At 42.6% G+C, this 26559-nt stretch overlaps 2 protein-coding genes across 2 annotated transcripts in view; both read right to left on the bottom strand.

Annotated features, from left to right (window-relative positions):
* jph3 (junctophilin 3) overlaps positions 1-4263 on the bottom strand; it is a 65357-nt gene extending 61094 nt beyond the window's left edge. The window contains exon 1 of the mRNA XM_012862950.3: positions 2534-4263. Within this exon, the coding sequence (XP_012718404.2) occupies positions 2534-2915 (382 nt within the window). The 5' untranslated portion in view covers positions 2916-4263. The remainder of the gene's footprint in view (positions 1-2533) is intronic.
* Positions 4264-14109: 9846 nt separating this feature from the next.
* klhdc4 (kelch domain containing 4) lies at positions 14110-23939 on the bottom strand. Its single transcript, XM_036126526.1, has 13 exons — positions 23712-23939; positions 23522-23613; positions 21131-21209; positions 20946-21044; positions 20123-20259; positions 19815-19907; positions 18134-18296; positions 17985-18063; positions 17704-17912; positions 16399-16636; positions 16139-16327; positions 15853-15975; positions 14110-14495 (listed from the first exon to the last, which is right to left on the bottom strand). The coding sequence occupies exons 1-13, from the start codon at positions 23808-23810 to the stop codon at positions 14320-14322; spliced, it is 1776 nt and encodes a 591-aa protein (XP_035982419.1). The 5' UTR covers positions 23811-23939; the 3' UTR covers positions 14110-14319.
* Positions 23940-26559: the final 2620 nt, after the last annotated feature.

Below are 26559 nucleotides of genomic sequence, written 5' to 3'. Positions count from 1 at the left end.
GCAGAGAATCAAACAGCGGCTCACTTCGAATGCTGCGCAGATTTGGATCGCACTCGGCAAACGACGTGTCCTGCTAAATGGAAGATGACATGAATCGTGCCAGTTTTCTAAAAGGAATCCAATATGAAACAAATTAGACAATCTATGATAACGTCAGAATATTTGGCAATAGATGCCCCCCCCCCCCCCACACACCCTGTCTCCTTAGAAACCGTTGCTTTTGCTGATTAATGTCAGGCAAAAGCACCGATCTAGACGTGTTGGCGACGATTCTCAGTCACCCAGGTCCTGATCAATCCAAAAAAAACATTAAAAAATAACCAATTTTAAACAGAGGAGGAGGACCATTGTTGGGGCGAACAGTTCCAGGTGAACCTACAGGTGAATCTAAGGTCTAACGAAGCCTCATCAGCAGGTCTATAAAGCTGGGAACTCCACAATATTCCTGACATTTTGAAATCAGAAAGCTTCCTGGATGGGAAGTAAAACCTCTTCAGCTTCAGAACAGAAGCCTAGTTGTTATTTTTAAACTTTTGTTGGATTCCTCAATCTATCCGTTTTTTTTTGTTTTGTTTTCTTTTCTTTTTTTTTTTTTTTTTTTGGGAGGGAATAACGCAAATCAATCATCTTTATGGATGTAAAACAAACATAACCTGGAACATTAACGTTGATTTTCCTGCATGGGAAGGTGCTAGGTTCAAATCCCAGCACCTTTCCATTAAGTAGTCTGGCCTCCTCCATCACTAGATACTTTTTTTTTCTCTTATTGTGTAACTTTGGACAGTTTATTAAAACAGCCTCTATGGTATCACTTAGTTAAACAAACACTTTTCACAGCTTCTACTAGTTTTTGTTCTCATTTTTTAGAGCCAATAAATGTTCCTATATCCTTAGAGCATTACCGATTCTGTCCGGTAGGTTTATGATTCAAGTCCTGCTTCTAAAAACTGTTTAATCAAACCTCCAACCTCTCCCCCCTGTTTTAGTCTCAGCCGTCTCTATAGCAGATCAAGCAGCTCTGCAGCAGATGTTCATGTAGGCCAGAAAAGGATCGTTTGAAGCTTATCAGTGTCTGTGTTGTTGCTCTTTTTCCTCTCAACACCAGAAGAGCACAGAATGCTTCGGGGATGGGTTCTGGACTGGAAATACAGGCATCAGCAGACACGGCACACAACATTGTGGTCAGCTAAGTGAGCTAGATTCTCCATCAGACCCACAAGTCTTTGCTTCACAAACGGCAGCAGAAAACTACGCAACGGCAGCTGATCCCGGTTTAGCACTGGAGCTGGCTTTGTTGACTGGCCCTGAGCGTGATATTCATGATTTTAGGGGCCCCTTTAATGCCCGAGGGTTTACTTCCAGGCAAGCAAGGATGTTTTCCTGATATTAGTCCCACTAATTATAACGATTAACCAAAGAGGAACTAAAAGTGAGGTTTTAGATGGAACGAATGAGTAAAGCTACATCAGATACGGTAACGCATTCTGTTTTATGGTAAATTCATAAACACTAATGGATTCTGAGTAACGATCTGCATTTTGCAGCACAAAGTTGCCTGTATTACTGATATTTTGGCTCAGCTGAAACGCAGCCTTCCCCTCAGAGAGATCCGGTTTTCTCCTCAGCCATATAGGAGGCGATAGTCCGGTGGCTCGTACCCTGTCTACTCAGAAAACCACCCAATAACGTCATTTATCATCATTATCCCGCGTAGTTTTGTGTCCTTGTTGCTAATGAGGAATAAATGATCCAAATGGGCAGAACAACTAAACCTTAGCACGCCGTATTTCTCAGAAAGGACGGTTTTTTGCTTTTCGTGTCTCTGCTGGCGATCTGACCGGGTGATCTCTCTATCTGTGGCGTGTTTGCCTTGGATGCAGAATCTCGCTCCACCCTTAGAAAGGCCGCCGTACCATCGCATAAGTCCCAATAATCTGGACCGATCACTGGCATCAAGCAGGTGGCTACAGATGATGAGAGGTATAATGGTACAAATTAGGCTAAAAAGTACTAATTAGTCAATGAACAAACTTATCGAAGCTCCTTAAAGTAAGGGATGTAAAGTTCTATCAAAAAGAGCAACATTTGCTAAATTAAGTGTGAATATTTCACGGTCCTTTTTTTTTTAACAAAGCATTAAAATATTGATTTTACCTATTATTATGTTTTCCTGAGCATCCCTTCACTATATGTTTCCTGGCCTGGACTGAAGGCCTCAGAGTGCTCTCCTGCAGTCAGCAGGATGGTTTAAGGGTTTAGAAGAAAGACCTGGACGTTAATGTGAAATTGCAAAAGCTGCGCTGATGTCGCAGAAGAAGCGAGGACGACCCGAGAAGACCCGCGCAGAGATTCCTCCCACCGTGCATCTGCAACCCAGCCTGTCAGTCACTCTGCAGTGAGGTGGACTTCTTCGCCGAAGTCACTTCTCAGACATTCCACATGGACAGCCACAGCTCATTTCACACGTTTGCACACGCCGAGTCCCAAAACACCCACAATGCATCTGTGCGTGCGTCTCTCCCGCGGGCCTTACCTCCGTCCGAATACGTCTCGGTTCCGTAGCCATCCTGCAGCCCGTTGTTCCACGTCCCCTCGTACTTCCCGCTCGTCCCCGTGCTCTCCCGCACGCCGTAGCGGCCTTTAAAGCCGTGCGTCCACTCGCCCTTGTACACCCAGCGACCTTTGTTCTCCACGCCCAGACCATGTCTCTTCCCCTGAGCCCAGGTGCCCTGGTAGGTGTTCCCGCTCGGCCAGGTGTAGACGCCCAACAGCTCAAAGCCGTGGGCCCAGGAGCCACAGTACTCGCCCTGGCCCTTGGGTCCCGTGCAGATCCCGTAGCCATGCGCCTTGCCCTCCTCCCACCCTCCGCAGTATGACCCCCCATCGTCAAAGTTGAACCTGCCGCCAGTGGACATGCATGAAACAGCTCCTGGCAGTTTCCCTAAAGCCTCGACAAAAAGAAAGAGAAAAGAAAAAGAAAAGAGGAGAGGCAGGAAAAGGAAGGACAGGTTGGTGCTAGACGCCAGCCGCCGAGCCGAGCTTGTAGGCCGGGGAGGTTGGGGGTTCGGAGGCTGGAGCGGGGGGGAGACGTCTCCCACGCGGATGAAGAGACGCCACCTCTGTTTTCGACGAGCTCAGAGCAAGAAGGTGAACGGCGAAGCGTGGCCCCTCTCCGCTGTGTAGGGGTCTTCCAGCAAGGGGCGGCGGGTAGGCGGATGCTGGTCACTCCATCCTCCTGGTGGGCTCCGAGCACCTTTGGCTAGCACCTGCCAGCCTGTTTGCAGCTGATGCAGGTGGGAGAGGAGGAGAGTTGCCCCAGAGCTGCCATTATCCTCTGTCAGCTTGACTTCCAGCCATCAGGCAGCTCCGCCGGCCTACACAGCCTACGACACAAACTCTTCCTCCTACTCTCCGCTGCTGCCCGCTCAGGCCCACCTGTTCCGCCGCCTCCTACCTGATGATGCCTCCGCCTCTCCGGGGGGGGTTGAGCCGAGAAGTTTCCCCAGTGGCAAACCTCAGGCATAAACCTGGTCAGGGCCGCAAAAGAAAAGCTTGCACATTTGGGAGAGGAGGGGGGGAAAAGAAAAGGAAAAACGTCTTCGAGGCGTTTTCTGGCAATCCAACCCCCCAAAAAAAACTGAGAAATTTAGAGTCAGGCTCTGTGACTCACTTCAGACTCATCATCTTTTCATTCTCAGCCCTCACACATGCATATTGAGCGTTGCTGCACAGATGCATGCAGAGAGAGAGGGAGCGAGGGAGGGAGAGGGTGAAAAATGGGCAAAACACAAAGATATTCAGCTTCTTCCGTGTGGTGCTGGAGAACAGCAGCAGTGTCCTGCCTCCTGCAGACCTTCTGCACTCACACACACATAGGCTCAGAGGAAAAAGTGCGCACCCTCCCACAGTGAAAATAAACAAGTAAACTGATGAATTTCTCCTCTTATGTCCCCCCCTCTCCCTCCCTCTGCCTCTCAGTCTGTCTGCGGCTCTTTAATCCACTGCGTCCATAAGTGGTTTATCCTCTGCGTGGGTTGCCTTCAGGTGGCCCGTTTGTTGCCTGTTCGATGAGACAACATCCATCTATGTGATGCCGTTACTCTGCGCTCCCGCGTCCTCTCCAGCTCATCTCCATGTTTCCCTATGGAGCTCCGGCTGACGCACAGCCTGCCTGCTGTCCTGCTCCTACAGTCTCCTCTGACGGCTGCGTCTCTCTCTCTCTCCCCCTCTCTCTCTCCCTCCCTCCTTGCTTTATCTCTGGGTGTCTCTTGCTCAGAAAATCTGCTCATTAGAGAGGACTGTTCCAACGCAGCCAGCACCAACCCCCCCTGCCCTGCTCTGCTCAATGGCACGATCCGTCTTCTTAAAGAGACAGACGCGCCTTGCTCCTCCATCACCTGTGGCTCGTCCTGCAAACGGCCTCCAGGTGACTTTACTCGTCTTTTTTTCCTCTTGTCTCACATTCTTATCGTTGCTTGACATCTTCGTGGGATGGCAACAAGTAATTTAATTAAACCACTGATGACATATTTGATCCTCTTTATTTTGACGTTGGTCCTTTGGTTTTAAGTTTTCTTGATATTAGTGTATTTGTCCTAAATTTGCGCTTGCTAGTTTAAATGAGTATAGACTTAGACTTAGACAAACTTTATTGAATTATTGACAATGTAATGAGATTGCAACTGAAATAAAATAACATTACAATATAACGTGCAGCAGTGATAAGAATATAACTGAAAGCATTTAAAAAAAGTGTGCAAAAGAATGTTCAACCAATCTTTCTGCCAATAGAATAAGATTCTTGCAATTAAAATGGGAACAACTCATCTCTATCATCCCATTTCTAGTGCAGTATGTCTAATTATTTTATTTTAGGGGTGGAAATACTCATTCCATTGGCAGATAATCTAATTTACCTGCTCAAATTAAGGACAAACACACTAATTTCAAGAAATTTTACTTACTTTTAGTTCCCTTTATGCAGGGTATCAGAACCTAACAAATTATCCTAAATTTAACAGGTTTTGGAAAAAACAAAAGCTGGAACTGAGAAGTTGTGAGAGGGGGATAAATCTTAGTACCCCCTTGATTAATGAATTAATGAGAGAAGCAAACGTAACTGATAGTCATTAAGCTCCTCTATTCCACCAGAAGTGTTGGTTGTTTGTGGTCTGGAGAACATAGTTGTGTACTAACCCAATATTGAGGTGGACTGACATCAATGCAGATCTTAGAAGACTAATTGTTGCTTCCCATGCATCTGGGAGAGGTTACCAGGTAATTTCCAAACAATTTGGAGGAGCCCATCTCCTCCAAATTGAAAAGCAACAAGTGGAAAAATATTTAAGGCAGCTGAAAATCTTCGCTGGAACAAGCGTCCGAGCGAATTTCTCTCAATGTCAGAGGATGCAATGCTCAGACAGATTATAAATACAACTAGGGCTCCATTTCAGGCTCCACAGGCCTCAGTTACCATGAAATATTAAAAAAATCATGAGAGGTGCACTGCTTAGAGTTGGAATAAACCACAATATTTCATGAGCAACGCTCTAAAGGGAGATGAGAACAAAGTAGAGATGAGTTGCTAAAACCAAAAGCAGCCCACAAACCACTCAAAGCCATGTTCAGGCACAGCAGGGGCGGTGTGATGATGTGGGCTCGTTGTGCCACCGCAGGACCTGAGCAGCTGGCAGGCACTGACGACCCATCTGATTTCTCTTTAGGCTTAATAAGGTTTTATTGACCTGAACTATTCAATTCAACAGTGAACCAGTTGGTAGCTCTGCTGCCTTTTACCTTTAGCAGAATGCTGATTAAAGAAAAGTTTATAATCTACTTCAAGGGTTCTACTAGCTCCGGATCACAGGGTGCGCTTAGTTTATTCTCTAGTGCTTTTTCCACAAAACTTCTGAAAATTGTCCTGAGCTGCTATCTTGTTTTTCACAGAAATGCTGGAGGATAAAAAACTGAGAAACCTCTCAGAGGCTACATCACCTGAAGCGAGGGCTGGTGTTAGGGTTGGGCCTTTATCGTATCGTTTTATCGTTATTGTGAAAAGTTTTATCGTGATAAGAATCTGGGTTTTATCTTGACAAAGACAATCTCCAATTAATGTCTGAAAACCCCCAGAAACTGTCAGGATTGTTATTTTAGCTATTTTCTCCAATGTTTCTTCAGAGCATCAATGAATGTCAATAAATTCAAAAATATAATTAAATGTCATTACTGTGTTTCGTTTAGTAATACAAATCACATTTCTTTATGAAACTAGTGTCCTGATGATACTTCCAGTTTTGTGTAAGTATATCTTACAATATTAAATGTGTTTTTTAAGGACAGTATTTGTATTTATGGGGCTATAATCGACATGAAGACACAAAGTTACCTAAAAAGAAGCTGCTAATAGTTTTTTATCATCACTTTTATCATTATCACAATAGGACCACAATATATCCTGATAAAATGTAAAGTCCATTTCGCCCAGCCCTGGTATTCTTAATCTGCTTTTATTGCAGCAATGCAAAGTACTGAGAATTTACAATAGGTTAAATGTACCAAGAAGGAGAACTAAGTCATAAGGCCTTGTTAGTTGGAACGTAACAATTTAGGTACCAAGACAACATGAGGAGCAGACTGTGCCCGCTCAGCTAAATGATTTTACAGTTCATAGTTGATCTCTGCTGCTTTAGCACGGGATGGTGTGATCTGTGATGACCCTCCTACCTGCCCATCGTGTCATTTGTTACGTAACATTCGACTTATGAGGACGCTGAAGGCCTCACAATCCATTAATGCACCCAGTGTTTGTGCGTCCACGTCTAGTGGGCGTCTGAGTCTTCAACGGCTCAAATCAGCCATAAGCGGCTTAAAAGAGCAGAACTACTGAATCCCTTTTAGCTGATGACTGAAACGCTGCAGATAATGGTCTGCTGTAAATCTTCAGATATTAGCCGGATCTTCCCAGCTGTGTGAAATAATAATCCGTTAGGTTTAACTGCCAGTGTACCGATCCGTTGTGGTGAAGAGAGAGCTGAGCCAAAAGGTGAAGCTCTCGATTTACCGGTCGATCTACGTTCCTACCCTCATCTATGGTCACGAGCTTTGGGTCGTGACCGAAAGAACGAGATCCCGGATACAAGCGGCTGAAATGAGTTTTCTCCATAGTGTGTGTGGGCTCTCCCTTAGAGATAGGGTGAGGAGCTCAGTCATCCGGGGAGGACTCAGAGTAGAGCCGCTGCTCCTCCACGTCCAGAGGAGCCAGTTGAGGTGGCTCGGGCATCTGGTCAGGATGCCTCCTGGACGCCTCCCTGGTGAGGTGTTCCGGGCACGTCCCACCGGGAGGAGGCCCAGGGGGAGACCCAGGACACGCTGGAGGGACTATGTCTCCCGGCTGGCCTGGGAACGCCTTGGGATTCCTCCTGAGGAGCTGGCCCAAGTGGCTGGGGAGAGGGACGTCTGAGCCTCCCTACTGAAGCTGCTACCCCCGCGACCCGACCCCGGATAAGAGGGAGAAGACGGACGGACGGACGGACGGACGGTTTAACTGCCAGTGTTACGGTTCTACCGGGCTGGATTTTACGCTCCCATTTTGGTTCTGTCGTGATTTTTTTTCCTGTGCAGTGAATTTCTCAACATTTAGGTGCTTTAAGTAGTAGGACTTTTGTGTATTTGTGTGGTAATTACGTTCCTGTGCTCAACTTAAATTTTTCTTCTTTTCTGGGAAGTCAAACATTTGTTTTTAATTCTGACACACAGAAACAAAAAAACTCACTTGACTCGCCCTTATTCTGCTGGTAAACAACTGTACCAAAACATAATGGGGCATAAAATAACTGGAAGTTATGAAATAAAGTCAAAATAAATCACAAAAGGCTGGCTAATGAAGGTCTCTCCCTCTAACGCAGGATGACGGAAACAAAAGGGGAGAAACAGGAGAGGAGGAACCCCAAAGACAACTAAGAAAAGGTTCTGTGGTCAGATTAATAAATATTATTGTGCATTTATATTGAAAAACCATCCTGTTACAGTTGTAACATCTCTGCAGATCCCACACATGCTGCACTCTTTAGCTGTTTACCTTCAGCTCGGCGCTGCAGAGCATTGTCTGCTGACAGCAGCCGCCGCAGAGACCGTTTCTCTCCACAGGCCGTCTCTCTGTGTGATGAACTCTGAACAATCACACTACCAGGTTTGTTCACACCAATCCAAACATTGTACATACTCATATTCACAAATTTTAGGCTCCTTTTTCATACATTAATGCCTGAAATGTGTCCAATGACAGAAAAATGGAGCCGAAATCAAATTCCTCGTTTTTCTGCACAAACATGGTGATTAAAGTTGATTCTGATTCTGACAAGCAGACAAACCTTAAAGCCATTTTTCAAAAGTGATTTTGGTCAAATCTGTAGACCTTGAAAAGTCTTTCAAAGGTTTTTTCTGTAGGTATTGGAATATTTGCTACTGTTAAATTATAAATTTCCTTATAGTCTGGAGTTTCCCCCTAAAAATGGTAAACTGTAACTATTTAAGATTCACCTGCTGCAGCAAAAAGAAAAATCATATTTTATGACGTTCACTTTTTGCCTTGCTGCTTATTTGAAGTTTTGTCTAAAACATACATTTTGTCAAGTTGGTTATCGTAATCTACCTAAACTCTGGTTCATCACTCGATGTTAGCAGCATTTTTATTCATAATTAACCGGTGTGTAATGGACACATATCCGAACAGAAAATATCCTGTCGGTTCGCTGAGTTAACAAGTGCATGTGTTCAGGTTTGTACCTGAACACATGCAGAATATTTATATGTGGAACCAAGTCTGCAATGCAACATTTTGCAGCAGCGCTCAAGAATTCTAGATAACATGTGGTTTTATTGGTATTTAATCAATTAAAACGCGCTTATCCTTCATTAATTAGAGATTTAAACCAGGTGTCCTGTTAGCTCTCTAGTGGCAACTTTTTATTTGTTAATCTTGATTGTAAACCAAAAAAACGTAGAGAACTGGATTTTCTGACCATTACACTTCTAGTAGTTATGTTAAGGGTCGACATTTAACAGCATAATAACAATATATCAGTCATAAAAAAATACAATCAAAACTCCAAAAAGCAACTTTGAAAGACTCAAACTATTAAAAGATGACAGAAGAGAAAATATCCGCTGATGTAATTGGAGACAAAATCCAAAGAAATGGTGAAGAGTTTAAGACTTTAACAGAAACCTTCTCTGATGATCAAAAATAATAAAATCCGCCAATTTGTTCATGAATTTTATGCCACATTTGGACAGAAACAGAAACCCTAAAGGAAAAACTAACTTCCATCCTTTGCTCAGGGTGAAAAGGTTAAAGATGGACCGCTTTTCTTGTAGCCGTATGTTTGCGGCGGTTTGTTGCAGACGCCTGGTGGCTGCGGCTATTCCATGCGGATCATGTCTGGGATTTGAACAGACCTTTGTCTTGCTAACTTCATTAAGTCATAATCCCTTTATTGGAGTCAGGAAATCACACTAACCCTCTCTCCCGTTTCCATCCTCTGATTCTCCTCCGTTTTCTGCCTCCTTCTCTCTCTCAGGGTGTTCAGAGAGCTCAGCTGTAATCCTCAAACTCACAGTGATTTTATTACTGTAATCTGGCCTGGAATTGGCTTAACTCCTGCAAAACACTGGAAGCAGGAGAACAGAGACGACACCAGCAGGTCTGAGACCGAGGAGAGACGGAGACAGGAGGAAGTGGAAAACGTGTCTGGGATGGAGGATGTCCGCAGTTTATTAATAATAATAATAATAATAATCTGATTTGCTAAAAAGATTTAATATTCCCTCATTTGTGAAATCGATACCAAAGTAGAACTTTACAAGATGTTCAACATTCCTCATTTCAACACAGGAGGAAGAGAACGTTTCTTATGAAGTTACTGCTTCATTTTCACATGAAGTCTTTAAGCATTTGTCAGTTTATGCAGATAAATATTGTTGTTTGAATAGAAAAATGCTGACGCCGTTTTTTTTTCTCCCTTCCTATAATATCAATGATCAGTTACATCATTTGATTAAGAAACGTGCTGCGTTCTCAGTCCGTAATCAGGATTCTGGGCTCTACTCAGTTTTCTAAAAAAAAAAAGAAAGTTAAAAAACTCCAGGAACATATGGGATGACGATGTTTTTGCGTTTATACTTTTCACCATTATGTTCTGCAGTGTGTCTTTTGGATTTTCTTAGGGTACCATATGTTCCATATGTTGCTGGAGTCTCTGAAAAACTTAAGAGGATTTTCTCCAAACATAAAATCCCAGAACATTTCAAAGCAAACAGGACCCTCAGACAGAGGCTGGTGCATCCAGAGGACAAAACCCCCCAAACCTAAGATGAGTGGAGTGGTGTCTGCAGTTCAGTCAGTGAGGAATGTTCTGATCTTTATATTGGAAAAACCAAACAGCCTCTCCACAGATGCATGGCTCAACACAGGAGAGCTACCTCCTCAGGACAAGACTCTGCTGTCCACTTACACCTAAAGGACAAAGGACACTCTGTGAGGACCAAAATGTTCACATTTTGGACAAAGAAGACAGATGGTTTGAAAGGGGTGTGAAGGAAGCCATCTACGTTAAGAGAGAAAAAGCAACCTTAAACAGAGGAGGACGACTCAGGTTCCAACTCTCTAAAACTTACAACACAGCTATAGGGTTGATTCTTTCCAATTTTCACCTCAATCCTCACCTCCATGCAGGTGATCACAACATCATTCCTGTAAGCCAGGCCAATAATGACCCTAACGACTCCGCGTTACAGAGGAGTGGACCAGTTTCGGTTTAATCTGCATGTTAAGCCATTACAAGGCCTTTGTTGGGCAGTAGTATAAAGCTTGATGCTCCACATTATTCCAGACTTTTTGAATTGAGAAAGATTTCTGGAAGGGAAGCGAAACGTCTTCAAACTTTGGAAAAAAGGCCAGATTTGTTTTTTAACTTTTTTGACCTGGATGACTGAGAATCTTCACCAGCATATTTTTCTAAACACTCTTCATATTTTGAATAAAGTGGACTTGAGGCCACAGAGACGGTGATCCTGTGTGTGTTTGCTCTCCATCTGCTTGTGTTTGCACAGAGCGGGACATCTCCAGGCGATCGATGAGAGCGCTCCTCTGAGTGGTCCATAAGTCCAGAGCTGACCTGTGGACACAATGTGTTCAGGTTAACGTTCCAACAGCTTCATCTACATACGAATCTCTTCAGACAGGAGGAACGAGGACACGCTTCCCAGCGGCTCTTAGGGGGGATTTTGTGAACAGAAAGTGCGGAAAAAGCTGGAATTCTGCCTCTGCTCCTATTCTATGAGTTTCTAAGTCCCACACTCATTCATGAGTGACGTGTCTGTGACGTTTCCCCCACGTCAGCAGTAAGCCCCCCCCCCTAAAAAAAACTCCTTATTTATGAAAGTCTTTTTGTTTTTTTCCTGCAGTTGAGTTAAAAAAAAAAGGTTCAAAGGAGGAAAGGCGAGCAGAGCTGAGAGGAAGGCAGCCTCGTTTTTATCCATCTTCTCTATTATTCATCAGCCTCTCCTCATCCCTCGTTCAGCACACTGACGGAGGGTAAAATAGGCCACGGAGGGAGAGTCTCACGCTGAGACTGATGTCTTCCCTGACACACTCCCTTCATCCCGTCCTCTTCCTCGGCTGCTCCTGCTCTACACCTCTTCCTCACGACCCTTTCAGACGCAGCGGCTTCCTTTTTTCCTCTTTATGAGGATAAACGTGAACGTCAGCAGGAAAGAAATGTCTGCAGGGGCCACAGCAGGCAATCAGATATTTGAGTCCAATAAATAACTGAGAGAGAGTCCAGCTTTCATTTAGATATCAGAAATCAGTCATAGTTCAAAGAAAGTACACCTTCTGCAGATTTTAAGGCTTTCATGTATAAAACATAATACAAAATGACCTGATTCCAAAGTGTACACACTCTAAATTAGCTATTTATACTATGATATAGCCGATGTAAAGATGTAAAGTCCTTTACATCATTAAAACACAAAAACATCATAAAAACGTCATAAAAACGGCTGTGAGAACAGAAACAAACATTAAATTGTTTGCAGAGGTAGGAAGTAACTAGTTATATTTACTAAGTTACATTTACTTTTTGAGCAAAATGTACTTTTAGGAGTAGTTGTACTGCACTGCACTTTTTACTTTTACTTGAGTCATATTATTATTATTGAGTCAAGTATCACTACTCTTACTGGAGTAAAAGTTCTGGCCACTCTACCTCCTGTGAGTAACTTCATGAATAAAGAACAAACTTGCTTTTACCAAAAATGTACCAGAGAGATAAAAACCTGGAGTTTATGTTGAAGTGAGATTTCTTATTTGTACACAAACTTATTTTTAATGTTATTTTCTAATTTCTGAGCTCATTGAACCATTTGGAGGTCAAATGAACGTACAGTAAACAGCAGATATCGTTAATGGAAGTACTTTGGTCTGTTCTAACTTACTGTATATGTACATACAGTATGTAAATGTTGCTTTCAAGTTCAATGTTTAAAAAAAAAACTTAGAAAATTGTTTATTTTGTCTTCAGTGCATCTTTTGTCTTTAAAATACCAGATTTTGCACATGTTATATTTTTGTCTGCTAACATAAATTTAAATATTAAATCGTCAGCTGTTGTGATTAATTACTCAGTACTTGAGTAGCCTTCTTACTCAATAGATTTTTTAAATTCTTGAGTAATTTCTTGGCTCAGAACCTTTTACTTTTACTTGAGTAAACTTATGTTTAAGTAGTGCTGCTCTTACTGGAGAACAATTCTTGGCTACTCTACCCTCCTCTGATTGTTTTAAGTGAAAACATCAATAAACATCTAATGTGTTCCAGTTATTATGGCTGAAAGCAGCTCTAAACAGGAGGTTTTTGAATTGAATTAATATGCTGGTAAAAATGTTCACTTTATCTGCTTAACTTCAGTCCCAGTGTAAAATGAGCAGCAACATCTGCAGCTGGCATGAGGAACATTATGTTCTGTTCCAAATCCTGACTGATGACGGCTGATTCTTGCTCTATTATTTCTGCTTTCCTTCATTTCATCGGCACTGGTGCCAAAATGTCAAATTTATAATGTTTCAGCAACTTTCCCATCATGTTTGCCTTAAAACCTGCCGCTCCACTGTGCAGATCGTCAATACGCCGCGCCTAGAGGAATAAAACAAACCAATTTATAGGCCTCAGATAGCACGCTAAGTAGATAATAAAGAATAACACACGTAACTGGGATTTATAGACTCTTTGGCAGTTTCATGTACAGAACAGTGTCTCTGAGGTTCAGACTGACAGCAATACTGCAACAATCTACCTTTCATTTGTAGGGAGGCCATGTTGGATTTTTAGCTTTGAAATCAGGCATGATTTTGACTTTATGGGGTGATTAAGTTCATTTTTAATCAGCTGAAATGTAATTTCAGGGCACAAATAGAGGATATATGGGACCCTGTCAGCCTAGGATTGCATCTGCTGGTGCATGTAATTGTTTCCTTACAGCATCCCCGAAGTGTGATACTTACCAAACCACTAGTCAGGAAGCAGGACCGCAGATGATTTGAGGAACGAAGAAACATTTCCTTGTACTACAGTCACATGATGTAAATTTAACTCTTGATTGGTTCCTGTAGCCATTAACCCGACTCCTCTACGAGATCTCCTGCCATATTTTACAAAACCTTCTCCGACTCCTCATCCACTGACTGCTCAAAGCTATTCTCCCAAACCCCACTTTACTATTAAACACTTTACTAATAAACACTTTTCTATTAAAGACTTTTCTATTAAACACGTCACTTTTAGGGTTCCAAGGTTTTGAGATGAACTTTAAATACCAACTATTATAGTTTTTCTGCCAGATAATTTATACTCAGAGTCTTTTAGATCCAAAGAACCAGTGTAAATTATGTGTCTTTTCAGCAATGCAGCTGTTTTTTTTTTTGTTGGAATATCTGTAAAATTAAAAGTTTATTTTATCTTGCGACGTAACAACTTTATGAAGTGATCAATTAAAAATGTCATTTCAGCTATTTCAGAGAAATCTTCATTAAACAGGCCTCTCACAAACAGAATTATAAGTATTGAGAATGTTTTATTCTGATATATATGCGGCGTAAAACTGGTTCACTGCATCGTTCCGACGTTCATGTTTTGCCATTTTGTTTAGAAACTCTAGTTTTATTACGGCATCTGAGGCCAGATTGACGTCCATTAACATGGGAATATAAAAGTAATCTGTGGACACACACACACACACACACACACATTAACTCTGGGAGTCTCTACTGGTCTTCATAGAAGACTTTCGCCATGGCAGCGGCGACCTTGGCCACTTTTTTGTCCTTGGCATCCGGGCCCATGTTGGCACGTGCAACTTTTATCCAGTACTGCTCGGTCCGGATCTGGTAGTCCGTCACCGTCTCTCCCTCCTGCACCGCCGGGTGATCCTCTTCTTCTCCTGAAAGCCCAGACAGCGGCGGTCAGCGGCGCAGAGGGAAAGGTTCGACGTCAACGCTACTGTTGTCTGGTCACTGAATACAGCGTCTTATGATTCATATCTGTTTAACTGCTTCCCATTTTCTCACATTTTCCCACCAAAAAAAACAACATAAAATGTTAAAAACCCTAATTATTTTCTACTTTGTGTCGATTCGACATATAAAACTCTAATGAAACCCAGACGGTTGTGCTTGTGAGAGAAAGCAGGAAGTACCCTGACTGTCCTGCAGTTTCATGATCACTGAGCTTTATTATACACTGGAGTGCTAATCACCCGCTGTTAGAACGAGTCGCTTTGAAGCCACCAGCCGCCATATTGGTACTCCCTATTTTCATCCAGTAACTAGGGAATATGTGCGCTACAGCATCGAATAACGAGGATTTTCTCATGTTCAGGGGGGGGCTTAAAACTTTTAAAATGTCAAATGCCATATACTTTCATGTTCTAAAACTATCAAGTACTGAGAAAGTCATGTAATGAAATATTTTGCATTTTATTCATTTAAATATATATATATACATATATAAAACATTTATAAATATATAAATAACAATATACAAAAACATATATTTACATATATGTATACATATATATATATATATATATATATATATATATATACACACACACATATATATATATATATATATATATATATATATATATACATATATATACATATATATATATATATATATATATATATATATATATATATATATATATATATATATATATATATATATATACATATATACACATACTTATATAGATATATTTAATATGAATAACATGTAAAATATTTCAGCACCTAATTTCCTAGTAGTTGATAGTGTTAGTACATCCACTGACTGTAGAATTACCTGTGAAACGTTTTCACACAGCCAGAAAACTGCTTGTTGTTGCAACCAAATCCTATGAGATTCTGTGAGAGTAGGGAGTAGCAAGATGGCGGCCAGTGACTTCAGTTTTTCGGCAAAATCAGCACTCCAGTGTATTATATAGCTAAGTGTTCATGACCCACGGTTGTTTAAAGGCGCTGAAGACAAAAACTTTTACTTGACTTTAACCCAGACCTTTATGTCTTTCATTTTCCACAAGGCCCCTGCAGTCGCACATAAACTAGTGTTAGAAATGTATTAAAAGTGTGAGAAAACTGTGGGGAGCGACTAAATTCAGGTAAAAGTGTCATAAAATGTAGTTTATAAGCTACAAACCTGTAGCCTCGGTTTTCCATTAAAGTTAAAATACGTTCAAGAGATCCTGATGCTGCACTTGTTGCCGAACACATAAAAAATGCTGAGTAATCCCTTGCCTTCATCATCCTCACTGTCTTCCTCAGACTCCTCTTCCTCCCCTTCTGCTCCTTTGGCTTCCTCCTCCTCCTCCTCCTCCTCTTCATCGTCTGACTCAGACTCTTCCAGCCACTCCTGCGTCTCTGTGGAGACAGAAATCATAAATCACCATGAAGCCTCACAGCCTCTCCTCCCCGGCTGGAATCAGAAGCAGCGCGCACGCCGCCGCCGCCGCCGCCGGTGACGACGCCGCCGCCGCCGCCGCCGCGTTCCTGCCGCAGCGCGCGCCCTGATTGGCTCACTCACTCGGGTCCATTTCGACCAGCACCTCCCAGCGGTCCATCTTGTGCAGGTCCAGGCAGTAGAAGTCGCTCAGGGTGAACTGGCGGTCGCCCACCTCGAACATCCCGCCGTAGAGGTACAGCTTGCCCTGACGCACCGTCGCCACGGCGTTGGACCGCGGACACGGCTCCGCCATCAGCGCCGAGGCTGAATCTGTTCAACAAAACTCCATCTGAGTATAAAAGCTGCGTCAGACCTCACTTTTTATCTCTGTCACTTGTTACCATCTTCTTCTTCCTCCTCCTCCTCCTCCTCTTCATCCTCCTCCTCCCCCTCCTCTTGAGGACCAGGGATCACTTCCTTGATGGTCATCACCGTGCCGTCCTCTGTCACGACCTCCTTCACTACCTCCGTTGGTCCTCGAGCCTCCTCCTCCTCCTCCTCCTTCGTCGTCTCTGCTCCCTCTTCCTCTGCACCAGCCTTCTTCCCCCTTCGTCGTTTCTTCTTCTCCGACTTATTTCCCTGAAGAGCCAGACACAAAATAACCGCCTCAGGTTTGTTTGGTGCGTTTAATCCTGGAATATTTCCTCCTACAGATGCAACACGAAAGAAAACTTTGTACAATTTCTTTAAAAAGATTAAACATTTGTTTTTAAATCTGAACAGAAGTACAGAGTGAACGGAACTGCCACAACATTTTCTTGTTAATTGAAGAAGAAAAAAAACTTCAAACTAAATTAGCAGAGAAAATGTGCTGATTTCTTCTTTTTTGCCATTTCTGATTCAGATTATTAAGAAATTCTTGCTGTGAGTTTAATATCAAAGACAAACATAAAATGCAGCTTTCATATAACAATTTATTAAGAGAAAGTTATAAATAAAGTAAAATCTAATCATTGCTCATGTTATCTGTTAGTGTAACTTCATCAACTCCAGATCTGCAGGATCAAGAAATCGTTTAAAAGAACCTGACAAGATGAAATAGGCAAAAAGATGAAAAAGAAAACCATCCCTCGACCTAAAGACACCGAAGAACAGATTAGAAATCAAGTTGCTCACATCTATCAGCCTGGAAAAGGTTCTGGGTGTGACAGTGGCAAAAAAAAATTTTTTGTTACTTTGACCTGATTTTAACGTTGCTTAGAGTCCAAAGAAGTGGTGAAACAGCCCTTTTTGAAATTTGAATGAACGTGTCAGTTCAGCTATGCGTAAGCTGCTAAAACCAAGTTGTGTAGCAAATTAAATTAACATAAGCATTTCGTTTATCTTCCTGTATTGAATTTTTTTCCAGACCTGGAAAGAAAACTGATAAAAGCAAAAAACTAATTTGATTCTTTTCAAGATGGCAAAGGAACCCTGGACTAGTGAGAAACTACTGCTGCTATGAAGGCTTTGAGCGTTCTTGGTCGGCTCCTCTGCTCATCCCTCTGCAAAGATCCGGACCTGTTGAACCCAAAAAGTTTCAGAAACTGTTTCACGGTCCTGAAGGAGCCCTAAAGCAGAGCAGAAACTAAAGAGGAAAGCATGCAGAGAACCACAGGAACCTGTCAGGAAACGGTTATAAACCAACAAAGCAGCGTCGGGTTTACCCTGAGCACGCCCGGGAACCAGCGGTTCTTCACCGTGTCGTACAAGTAGAGGTCGTTGTAGAAGTCTCCCTCCAGCATCTCCTCCTCTTCCTCATCACAAACCCCACCGAACAGCACCGCCCGCCCCGCCGGACCCACGGCCAGAGAGAACCCAGAGCGAGGAGGAGGCTTGCTGCCCGACGGGCTCAGTCTGGACCAGGACCACTTCTCTGCAGGACAAAGAATCAGTCAGAGGCGGAATCCATCAGGTCAGACAGCAGAACCCACAACCAGTGGCCTACCTTCGCCATCTTTACCCTCTCGCTTCAGGAGAAACATGTCGGAGTGGATGGTCCCCTTCTCCACGTCCTTCTTCACCCTCTGAACCAAACCAACGGCGTGAGACGTCTCCCAGAGAGAAACCCGGTACAACCCCGGCTCGCACACGTACCACTTTGGAGTATCCTCCGTAGATGATGACGCCGGTGCCGTCTGGCGTGGAGGTCATCTGACAGGCGGAGCGCGGCGTGGGGGCGGAGCCTGATGGAGCCAGACGGGACCAGGAGAAGGTGTCCAGGGAGAAGGAGTAGACGTCGTTGTAGTAGATGAAATCCCTGCAGAGGGAGGAGGGAGACGAAGGAGAGGAAACGGCTGAATCCGAGCTGGAGGTGGAGAAGTCGTGACCTGAAGCGTCTCCAAAAATAGAGACCAATCAGACGCTTTTCAACTCAAATGTCCAGTTTACTGGGGTGTCAGTGAACGCACCACGTCGCAGCAACATTAGAACTGTTGAAGCTACTTAAAAAGGAACAGGCATGGCTGCAGCTCTTTTAGGCTGCGAGGGAGCGAGAGAGAGCGACACGTAAAGCAGATAACAGGTTTGGTTTGAAGAATGTACATTCTTAAGAGGATAGTCATTGTTTTATTCACGAAAATGTTCCAATAAATGTTTCTAATTTCTAAAACAATTAGGTCAACGAAGAAGGTTGCCTTATTTCCTTACATTTGCTAAGTGTTCATGACCGGCAGTTCTCCAGGCTGTCAGATGGTTCTTCAGACTTATTTCTAGTTGTGTCCCTGTGCCCGACCATGCCAGCATGGGGTGCAATATAAAATATGTGAGAAAATATGAGAAAAGGGGACAGAAAAAGCAGGATGCCTTACAAACTAGCCGTAGATGAACAGATGCTGAAGATCGTGTCTTTGGTGAACCAGGAACATAAGACCTGAGGGACGTATCCTCCTGTTCTCTAAGTTTCCAGATAACAGCTCTTTGCGGTCCTGACTGAGTTATAATCAGGGTTTTTCATAATAAAAGAAATGAGGTCAGATTGTTTTCTTTGTTGCAAGCTGCTGGGAACCAAGAGTTTAAAGCTGGTTCTTTCTGCAGCTGCCTGTTAGACATCAACCCTGACTGGAACCCCTGAGCTGCAAAACACATAAAATCATCATCATCATTGCAATCTCAATAAAACAGCAATTGCAAATGGCTGCTTGGACACAATATTTGGTCAGCCGTGTTATTTTAAGTGGAGTGCGTTCAAACTGGGAGCCGATTATAGGACTTTATTGCCTTTTACGTCCACACCTGACGGAGATTTAACATGCTGAAGCTCAGGGAGAGCGGTGGGACCAGGAGGCGACTGACGCTGGTGGCTTTAGTTGGAATAATTGAAATAATTACGTTTTATTTAGCGTGTCACAAGCGTCCAGCGTGTTTTTTCCTCAACAGGACTAGACGGCAGGTTTTACCCAACCACTGAAACCCCTGATTTCATGCCAAGCTTATTGGAAATGCTCACTTAGCTCTGACAAACGAGCTGCAGTGGATAACCTGGTGACACTTTTTATTCTAATTCCTCAAACAAATAATAAAAGTTTCAGAAGAAAAAAAGCCTTTGCAGTGTTTGCAGTGAAGGATAAATGTCCGAGCCGTGTAGTTTTTCACAGCGTAAAAAAAAACCTTCGTCCAGAACCACGACTGAATCCAGATTTAAGGCAAATCTAATCTAAAATCTGACAATATTTAGCATTTCCAAGGCCTAGAACTAAGACAGTAGCAGAAACCCTGTGAGATGAAGTGATCCCTGGACTCATATCTTCAGAGAGATGAACTGGGACCTTCTGTTTACCTCGTGCTCTCATGGAAACCTCCAAACACCAGCAGCTGCCTCTTGCTGAGGACCATCCGGTGGCCGCTGCGGCCCGACGGACCACCGGGAGCTCTGGAAAAGAACAAAAGGTTCATCAAAGCAGGAAGAAACGCAAAGCAGAAACTAATTACTCAGCGTCGTTCGTTTGACACGAACACGATTCATTAAGAGCTTTAATAAAACAGCCTTTAAAACCACTTTCAGCTCCCTAAATGCACCTAAGAGTCAATTATTCCACTTTATTATTGGTTCTATTTTTATGGCTCCTCTTCCCCCTCCAGACGTACTTGATGTTCTCCCAGGTGTGTGTAGCCAGGTGCAGCACCCAGAGGTCCTTGTAGTGGTAGAACTGCTCCCCGTTTGGAGAGGCAAACTCTCCCCCGAACACCCAGAGCTGGCCTCCACCCTGCGGGACCACCACCGCCTGATGGGAGGACCAACGGAGAGGAGAGAGACAATCCTGGGTGAGTTAGTTCTGTTGCATCAGGCCTCAGGTGTATCAACGCCGCTAACAGGTGAGATCTGGCCAATCGGTGCTGCAGCAGTCTGCCCTCTAGTGGCTGGAAAGTTTCTACGTGTCTCCATTTATAGTTTTTCTTCCCAGACTTCCAAACTCTCTCAGTAAATTTCTACAATGTGATGGAAATGAAAACATTTTTTATTATTTTCCATACTAAAGGCCTAAATTTAGTTCCTATGCTTCACTGATCTGGAACAAACTCACAGAAAACTGTAAAAGTGCTGAAAGCCTGAGTTCCTTTAAATCAAGGTTAAAAACACATTTTTTAGGATTGCCTTCCACTGTTCTAGTTAAACTGTTTTACTGAAACGGTATTAGTTCAACTTTGTAGTCCAACTGTTTTTAATGTTTGCTGTATTTTTCCATATTCTATTTTGTTTCTACATTTTATTCCAACTTGCTTTTATTTCGTTTTTCTACCTGTTTTTCTACTTGTATTTTAATCATGTAAAGCACTTTGCTTTACAGGAATTTCTTCCTGTACTGAAATGTGCTATATAAATAAATTAGCCTTGCCTTGCCTAAATAAAAGCTTTCAGATAATCATAGTGGTGCTGGGGTTGGGGGGTGGGGGGGGGGGGGGGGGGTACCTGGTGGGAGCAGCGTGGGGGAGGAGGGTTGGGTATGTCAGATTTAACCCAGTTGTTCTTCTTGATGCTGTAGAAAAACAGATCGTTGTAGAGATACGTCTGCAACGAAAGAACACAGAAAAAATTTGAACTTCTTAGGTTATTCTTTAAAATTATGGAGGAACTTTCTTTGGATACATTTCTACCTTTTTTCCATTGAAAAATTCTCCTCCAAACAGGATGAGCTCATCTTTCTCAGGATGCGCCGACAGAGACGCATTCAGCCTGAAACAAACAGAGAAATCAAACGTCAGAGGCAGCCGCTGCGCTGCGGTTTGTACAGATGGGTTTGAGTGCATTTTAGTCCTTAGAGAGGAAAAAGGAATCAGTCAAAATCATAACTGAAAGGTAGAAAAAGGCCAGACCTTGAAGGGAAGCAGATTTTGGTACTCGCCAGAAAATCTCTGATCTCTAGAAAAACCTAGAAAAATATCTAATCAAAGTTTTTCGAGCTTTTCTGGAAGGGCTTTGCTGTTTCGTGGTCCGTTTGATCGTTACACGTCTCCTTTGGTTTGATTGGTGGTAAAAGTAGAAGCAATTATCTGGGGATGGACACTTATCACATAATTTTTATCTGTAGGAAAAAAATTTTTTATCACAATAAGAATTTACCAAAACAATAAATTCTAAAAAGAAATGGGTAGAGTGCCTTCTAGGGGTCAGGGAGGACCCCTAGAAGGCACTCTACCCATGGAGGAGTTCAAGTATCTTGGGGTCTTGATCATGAATGAGGGGAGGATGGAGCGGGAGATTGACAGGCGGATTGGTGCAGCGTCTGCTGTGAAGCGGGCGCTGTACCGAACCGTTGTGGTGAAGAGAGAGCTGAGCCAAAAGGCCAAGCTCTCGATTTACCGGTCGATCTACGTTCCTACCCTCATCTATGGTCACGAGCTTTGGGTCGTGACCGAAAGAACGAGATCCCGGATACAAGCGGCTGAAATGAGTTTTCTCCGTAGTGTGTCTGGGCTCTCCCTTAGAGATAGGGTGAGGAGCTCAGTCATCCGGGGAGGACTCAGAGTAGAGCTGCTGCTCCTCCACGTCGAGAGGAGCCAGTTGAGGTGGCTGGGGCATCTGGTCAGGATGCCTCCTGGACGCCTCCCTGGTGAGGTGTTCCGGGCACGTCCCACCGGGAGGAGGCCCAGGGGAAGACCCAGGACACGCTGGAGGGACTATGTCTCCCGGCTGGCCTGGGAACGCCTTGGGATTCCTCCTGAGGAGCTGGCCCAAGTGGCTGGGGAGAGGGACGTCTGGGCCTCCCTACTGAAGCTGCTACCCCCGCGACCCGACCCCGGATAAGAGGAAGACAACAAAGTAAATTCTAATTAAAGATGTCTGAAAACCATGTCAGTATTGTCAGGATTTAAACTTTTACTGCTTTCACCATCATTAGTTTAATTAAATAACAACAAATTCACAAACATAATTGATGCAGATACTGTGTTCTAAAGTGATGAAAATTACACTTCCTTATTTAACTTGACTTATATCAAAGCTCAGGATCGCAGGCTTTTTATTTTTCAAACTGTGGTGGCACTTCTGGTTTTATCTACTTTTTTCATCTACATTGTTTTTAACCTGTTTTCTTTTATTCCTGTGTTTTAGTTGTTATGAACAGATTTTGTTAGGTAACAGTTATTGTAGATGTGGAAAGATCTAAAATATAATAATGGATTCATGTAACTGGTGTTCTGACAAAGCTTATTCTAGATGTATGCATGTTTTTTTATAATCTGTATTTGCACAATGGTAAAAAAAAAGAAGGTTCAATTTGATTTATACAGCGCCAGTTCACAACACATCATCTCAGGGCACTTTACAAAGTCAAGCATGCATGCAAAAAGATCGTAAATATGTAGTAAATACTATTCATCCACCCTTTTATTGTTATCACAACAACTGACACCAAATATTGTGCTAAAAATTGTATTTCTATATCTCCCATCCCTACAATAAACCCAAATGATGAACTGACCTGCACCTGTCTTACACATGCATGTCTAAACTGTTCTGTTTCAATTTGCGCAAGCCTGCTCCCCGTTCTCCCTAGTGTTACTGTTACAGGCTGTTTATTATCTGTTTTCCATTCTCTGTTTTCCAACCTGCTCTACATTATTTGACTAAATTACTGTTAAATAATGGAGCCGCGTAAATAAATGAGACTTTTGAAAAAGGACTAAAAACATTTCTTTTTAGCAGAACTCATGAATTTTACACAATAATGTTGTTGCACTAGTTATTCATATATATATATATATATATATATATATATATATATATATATATATATATATATATATATATACTGCATTGTTTTTTATCTGCCTACCTCACTTCTAGCAGGTTGTAGTTGTTTTATGTAAAGTGCATTACAAATATTATTAACTGTAGACCTGAACAATGCAATGGCAATCAAGTTATTGAAATCTTTATTTTTCCTGTTGTGTAATTATTTCGAACTTTGTGTTATCCTGCAGATATTTTCTTCCTGCTGTGAGGTCCAGGTAAAGCTCAGTGAATTTAGAGTGAAGGTGCTTCACCTCGCTGATGGAGGAGGACAGGTGGTCTCTGTGACCTGGGTCTTCTTAGCGTCCAGGTTCTGAAACTCGGCGATAAGAGCCTCCAAATCCTCCTGGACGCACAATAAAAGGGAAGAAAACATATTTTTAAATCGTTTTCTGTCGTGGAGTCGCATGAAAACGGCATCGGTTCTGCTGAAACAAGTGATACCTCTTCTCTTTTGGACCTCTTTGAAACCTTTTTCTCCATTTTAGCGGCAGTCTTGTCCGCTCCTTTCACCTTCTTCTCTTTCTTGCCTTTCTTCCCCATCTTTCCCCCAAATCGCAGAACTTTTAGACTGGTTTACAAATCTTCTGTGCGAACTGAAAGCCCAAACAGACTCCACATGCCCAAACGGTGCGTTTCCCCTCGCGGTGCGTGATTTACTTCCGGCAACAAACTTGAGCTTCCGGTGGAATTCTACAGCGCCCTCTATCGCAGCGGGTTGCACATTACAGGTCAGAGTGGCCGGTCCAAATGCCTCAGCAAGAGTTCTTCAGAAATAAACCACAATATAATCAAGAAGTTAATTTATTTCAGCTTAACTTAATTTTATAGATTTATTACTCGCCTAATTGTATGTTTTAAGTATTCTGAGTAATATTTAATTCATTACTGTGATAACTTTGGTGATGATTTTCAGCTGGTGAACATTTTAAAAAATTAGAATTAATATTATTAATATTTAGAGACATGCACCTCAGTTGCATGTCTCTAAATGTCACAATAATCAGGGACAGAATTGCCAACATTTTATTTCCTATTTTTTAGTTTAGTTTCCAAACTGTCCAATATGGGTCAAATATTATTATTATTATTACACAGCTTTCCAGCTCTGAGCTTGGTGATGGCCACTCATAGACTTTGACTTTGTGGTCTTTAAACCTTTTTGCACCTAATTTGTTCACTTTGGGTATACCCTTTTGTGCCTGTTGATTAACCAACATTTTCCTGACACTTTTTTTTTCTTTACCTTTAAAGAAAACTGTAATCTCATTATTTAACTTAGTTTTGGAGTAATAGCTTCTTCATTTCCACACTCTTTATGCTTGTTTAAACAGATGAACGCTGGACCATCAGGAATGTTGAAATGGAACCTTATAATAAACCCGACTGGTGAAGGTCCACGACTCTCTTCCTGACCCTTGGCAGATTACTTCTGATTTTTCCTCAATGTCACACAAGGAAGCAGCGTGTGTCAGGTGTCTTCTTCAAATTACATCCACAGGTGTGCCTTAATTCAACTAAGAAATCGCAAATTAACCAATTGAAACCTTACATGGTCATCATCATCATAATATTTCAATGTAATGTGATGTAAGAAAGTAGGAATAAATGGCTGTAAAACCCTCAGGCAAAGTCATCCAGGAGGAATCCTGATTACGTGCCTGAACCAGCCGCTCTATTCAAAGCTTCTTCCAGGATGACGGAGCTCCCTGCCTTATTTCTAGACAAGAACCAAGCTATCCTGAGGGCGTAGCTCCTTTTAGCTGTATGCTGGTGAAGATTATTAGTCATTCCGGACATGGCTTATCCAAAAAAAGTAAAAAAAAAAAAATAAAAAAATAAAAAAATCTGTACTTTAGTTTGGTGGCTGAAGATGTTTCACTCTTCATCTGATGAACTTGTTCAGTTCTAAGCAACAGCAGGAGAAGTTTCAGGCTTTATGGCTGGGTGAGCGTGCAGTGATGCAATCAAACGTTAATGCAGATTAAGCCCCCATAGGAATGGGGCTCGTTGAGACTCGTTAGGGCCCTTGTTGAGACGTCTTGGTCACATGAAGGTGTGAATTAGACCGAAACTGGGTATCAAGCTGCAACCTGAGGCCTCCTCCTCTGCTTAGAGGTGGTTTCTCTGGTTTGATGTAAATGGCTTCCTCACACCAAGAGACTTGAACTCCTCTGCTTAAGGCAGACACTAAGCTCTAACCCAAAGGTTACGAGGTGTTTTCCAAACATCCATTGGCTGAAAGGTTTAACATGATCAATCAATAGATGAGGCACCGGTCAGGTTCTGTCAGGTCTCTGCTGGATTTCTTTTCCTTCCTTTCTCAAAAGACATGAAATCAGAAACTATTCTATTGTCGAAGCTTCGTTTCTAAACACGGCACTGTTACTTAATGCCCACTTGTCCTGAATTCTTGATATAAACTGCATTAAACATCCCAGCTTTGAGTTTTCAAAAGTCTTTCTTGCTTTTCATGATAACCATTTTTATCATTTTTATTGGCAGAGATCTTTAAAAAGTTCTCCTGTTGCCTTAAAGTCGTTCCTGGTAAGCCTTGGCGGGCTTTTCTGAGTAAATCCAGGACATGGACAGAGACGTCCCTGGAGGTGAAGACGGGCACAGAACGGTCCAAAAACAAAGCGGTCAACACATGAGGTCATTTATGTTCTGTGAGTGTGGAATGTCACAGGGACAAACCGACAGATAGCCAATCAGACAGAAACTGTCTTGGCACCCTGATACGGCATCTGACACAACAAAAGCAAACCTTTCTGATTACTGTGGTGTAAAATAAGGCATTCTGTGGTTTCACAACCAAAAAGAAAAACATAAATCCAAGATTATAATAGGTTTTTGAGTAATTTAGTGAAGCAATTTGAATAATTCTCTTAATTAAACCTGGGTCATTGAGACTGCTGCTAAGAGATAAGATGAGTGGGAGTTTGCTCAATGAGCAGAAGAGGGCAGCAGTGTGTTCCCCAGCTGTCAGACGTGGCTTTCCAGGGTTCAGACTCATTTATTGCCTCACACTGACAGAGATAATGTCTATCAGTGACGCATCATATAAAGAGATGAGGCACGGTTAAATAGATGGGCCTGCTTTGGATGCATTAAAGTCATATCTTTCTCGCTCATCGCCTCTGATTATTTCATTTTGTTTCGTATCTCTTCATGGAGATTAAAAACTAAATCAGTAGTTCTGACACGTCGGCCCTTTCGGATGTGGCAGTCAGCTCTTTCCAGCCTTCTGTCAGCATGTTGCTATATTCATTTTTCCTTTCCCTCAGCTGAC

The sequence above is a fragment of the Fundulus heteroclitus genome, chromosome 2, assembly GCF_011125445.2.
Source record: "Fundulus heteroclitus isolate FHET01 chromosome 2, MU-UCD_Fhet_4.1, whole genome shotgun sequence".
Classification (NCBI taxonomy): domain Eukaryota; kingdom Metazoa; phylum Chordata; class Actinopteri; order Cyprinodontiformes; family Fundulidae; genus Fundulus; species Fundulus heteroclitus.
This window is presented reverse-complemented; position numbering and strand designations above follow the sequence as displayed.

What these genes read in the sequence shown, in the direction of transcription:
- klhdc4 (XM_036126526.1), bottom strand. Translation starts at nt 23,810, where the DNA reads ATGGGGAAGAAAGGCAAGAAAGAGAAGAAGGTGAAAGGAGCGGACAAG. An exon ending in AGAGGTCCAAAAGAGAAGAG is followed by an intron (nt 23,614 to 23,711) that starts GTATCACTTGTT and finishes TTGTGCGTCCAG; the next exon opens with GAGGATTTGGAGGCTCTTAT. An exon ending in GGTTCCCGGGCGTGCTCAGG is followed by an intron (nt 16,637 to 17,703) that starts GTAAACCCGACG and finishes CTGGCTCTTCAG; the next exon opens with GGAAATAAGTCGGAGAAGAA.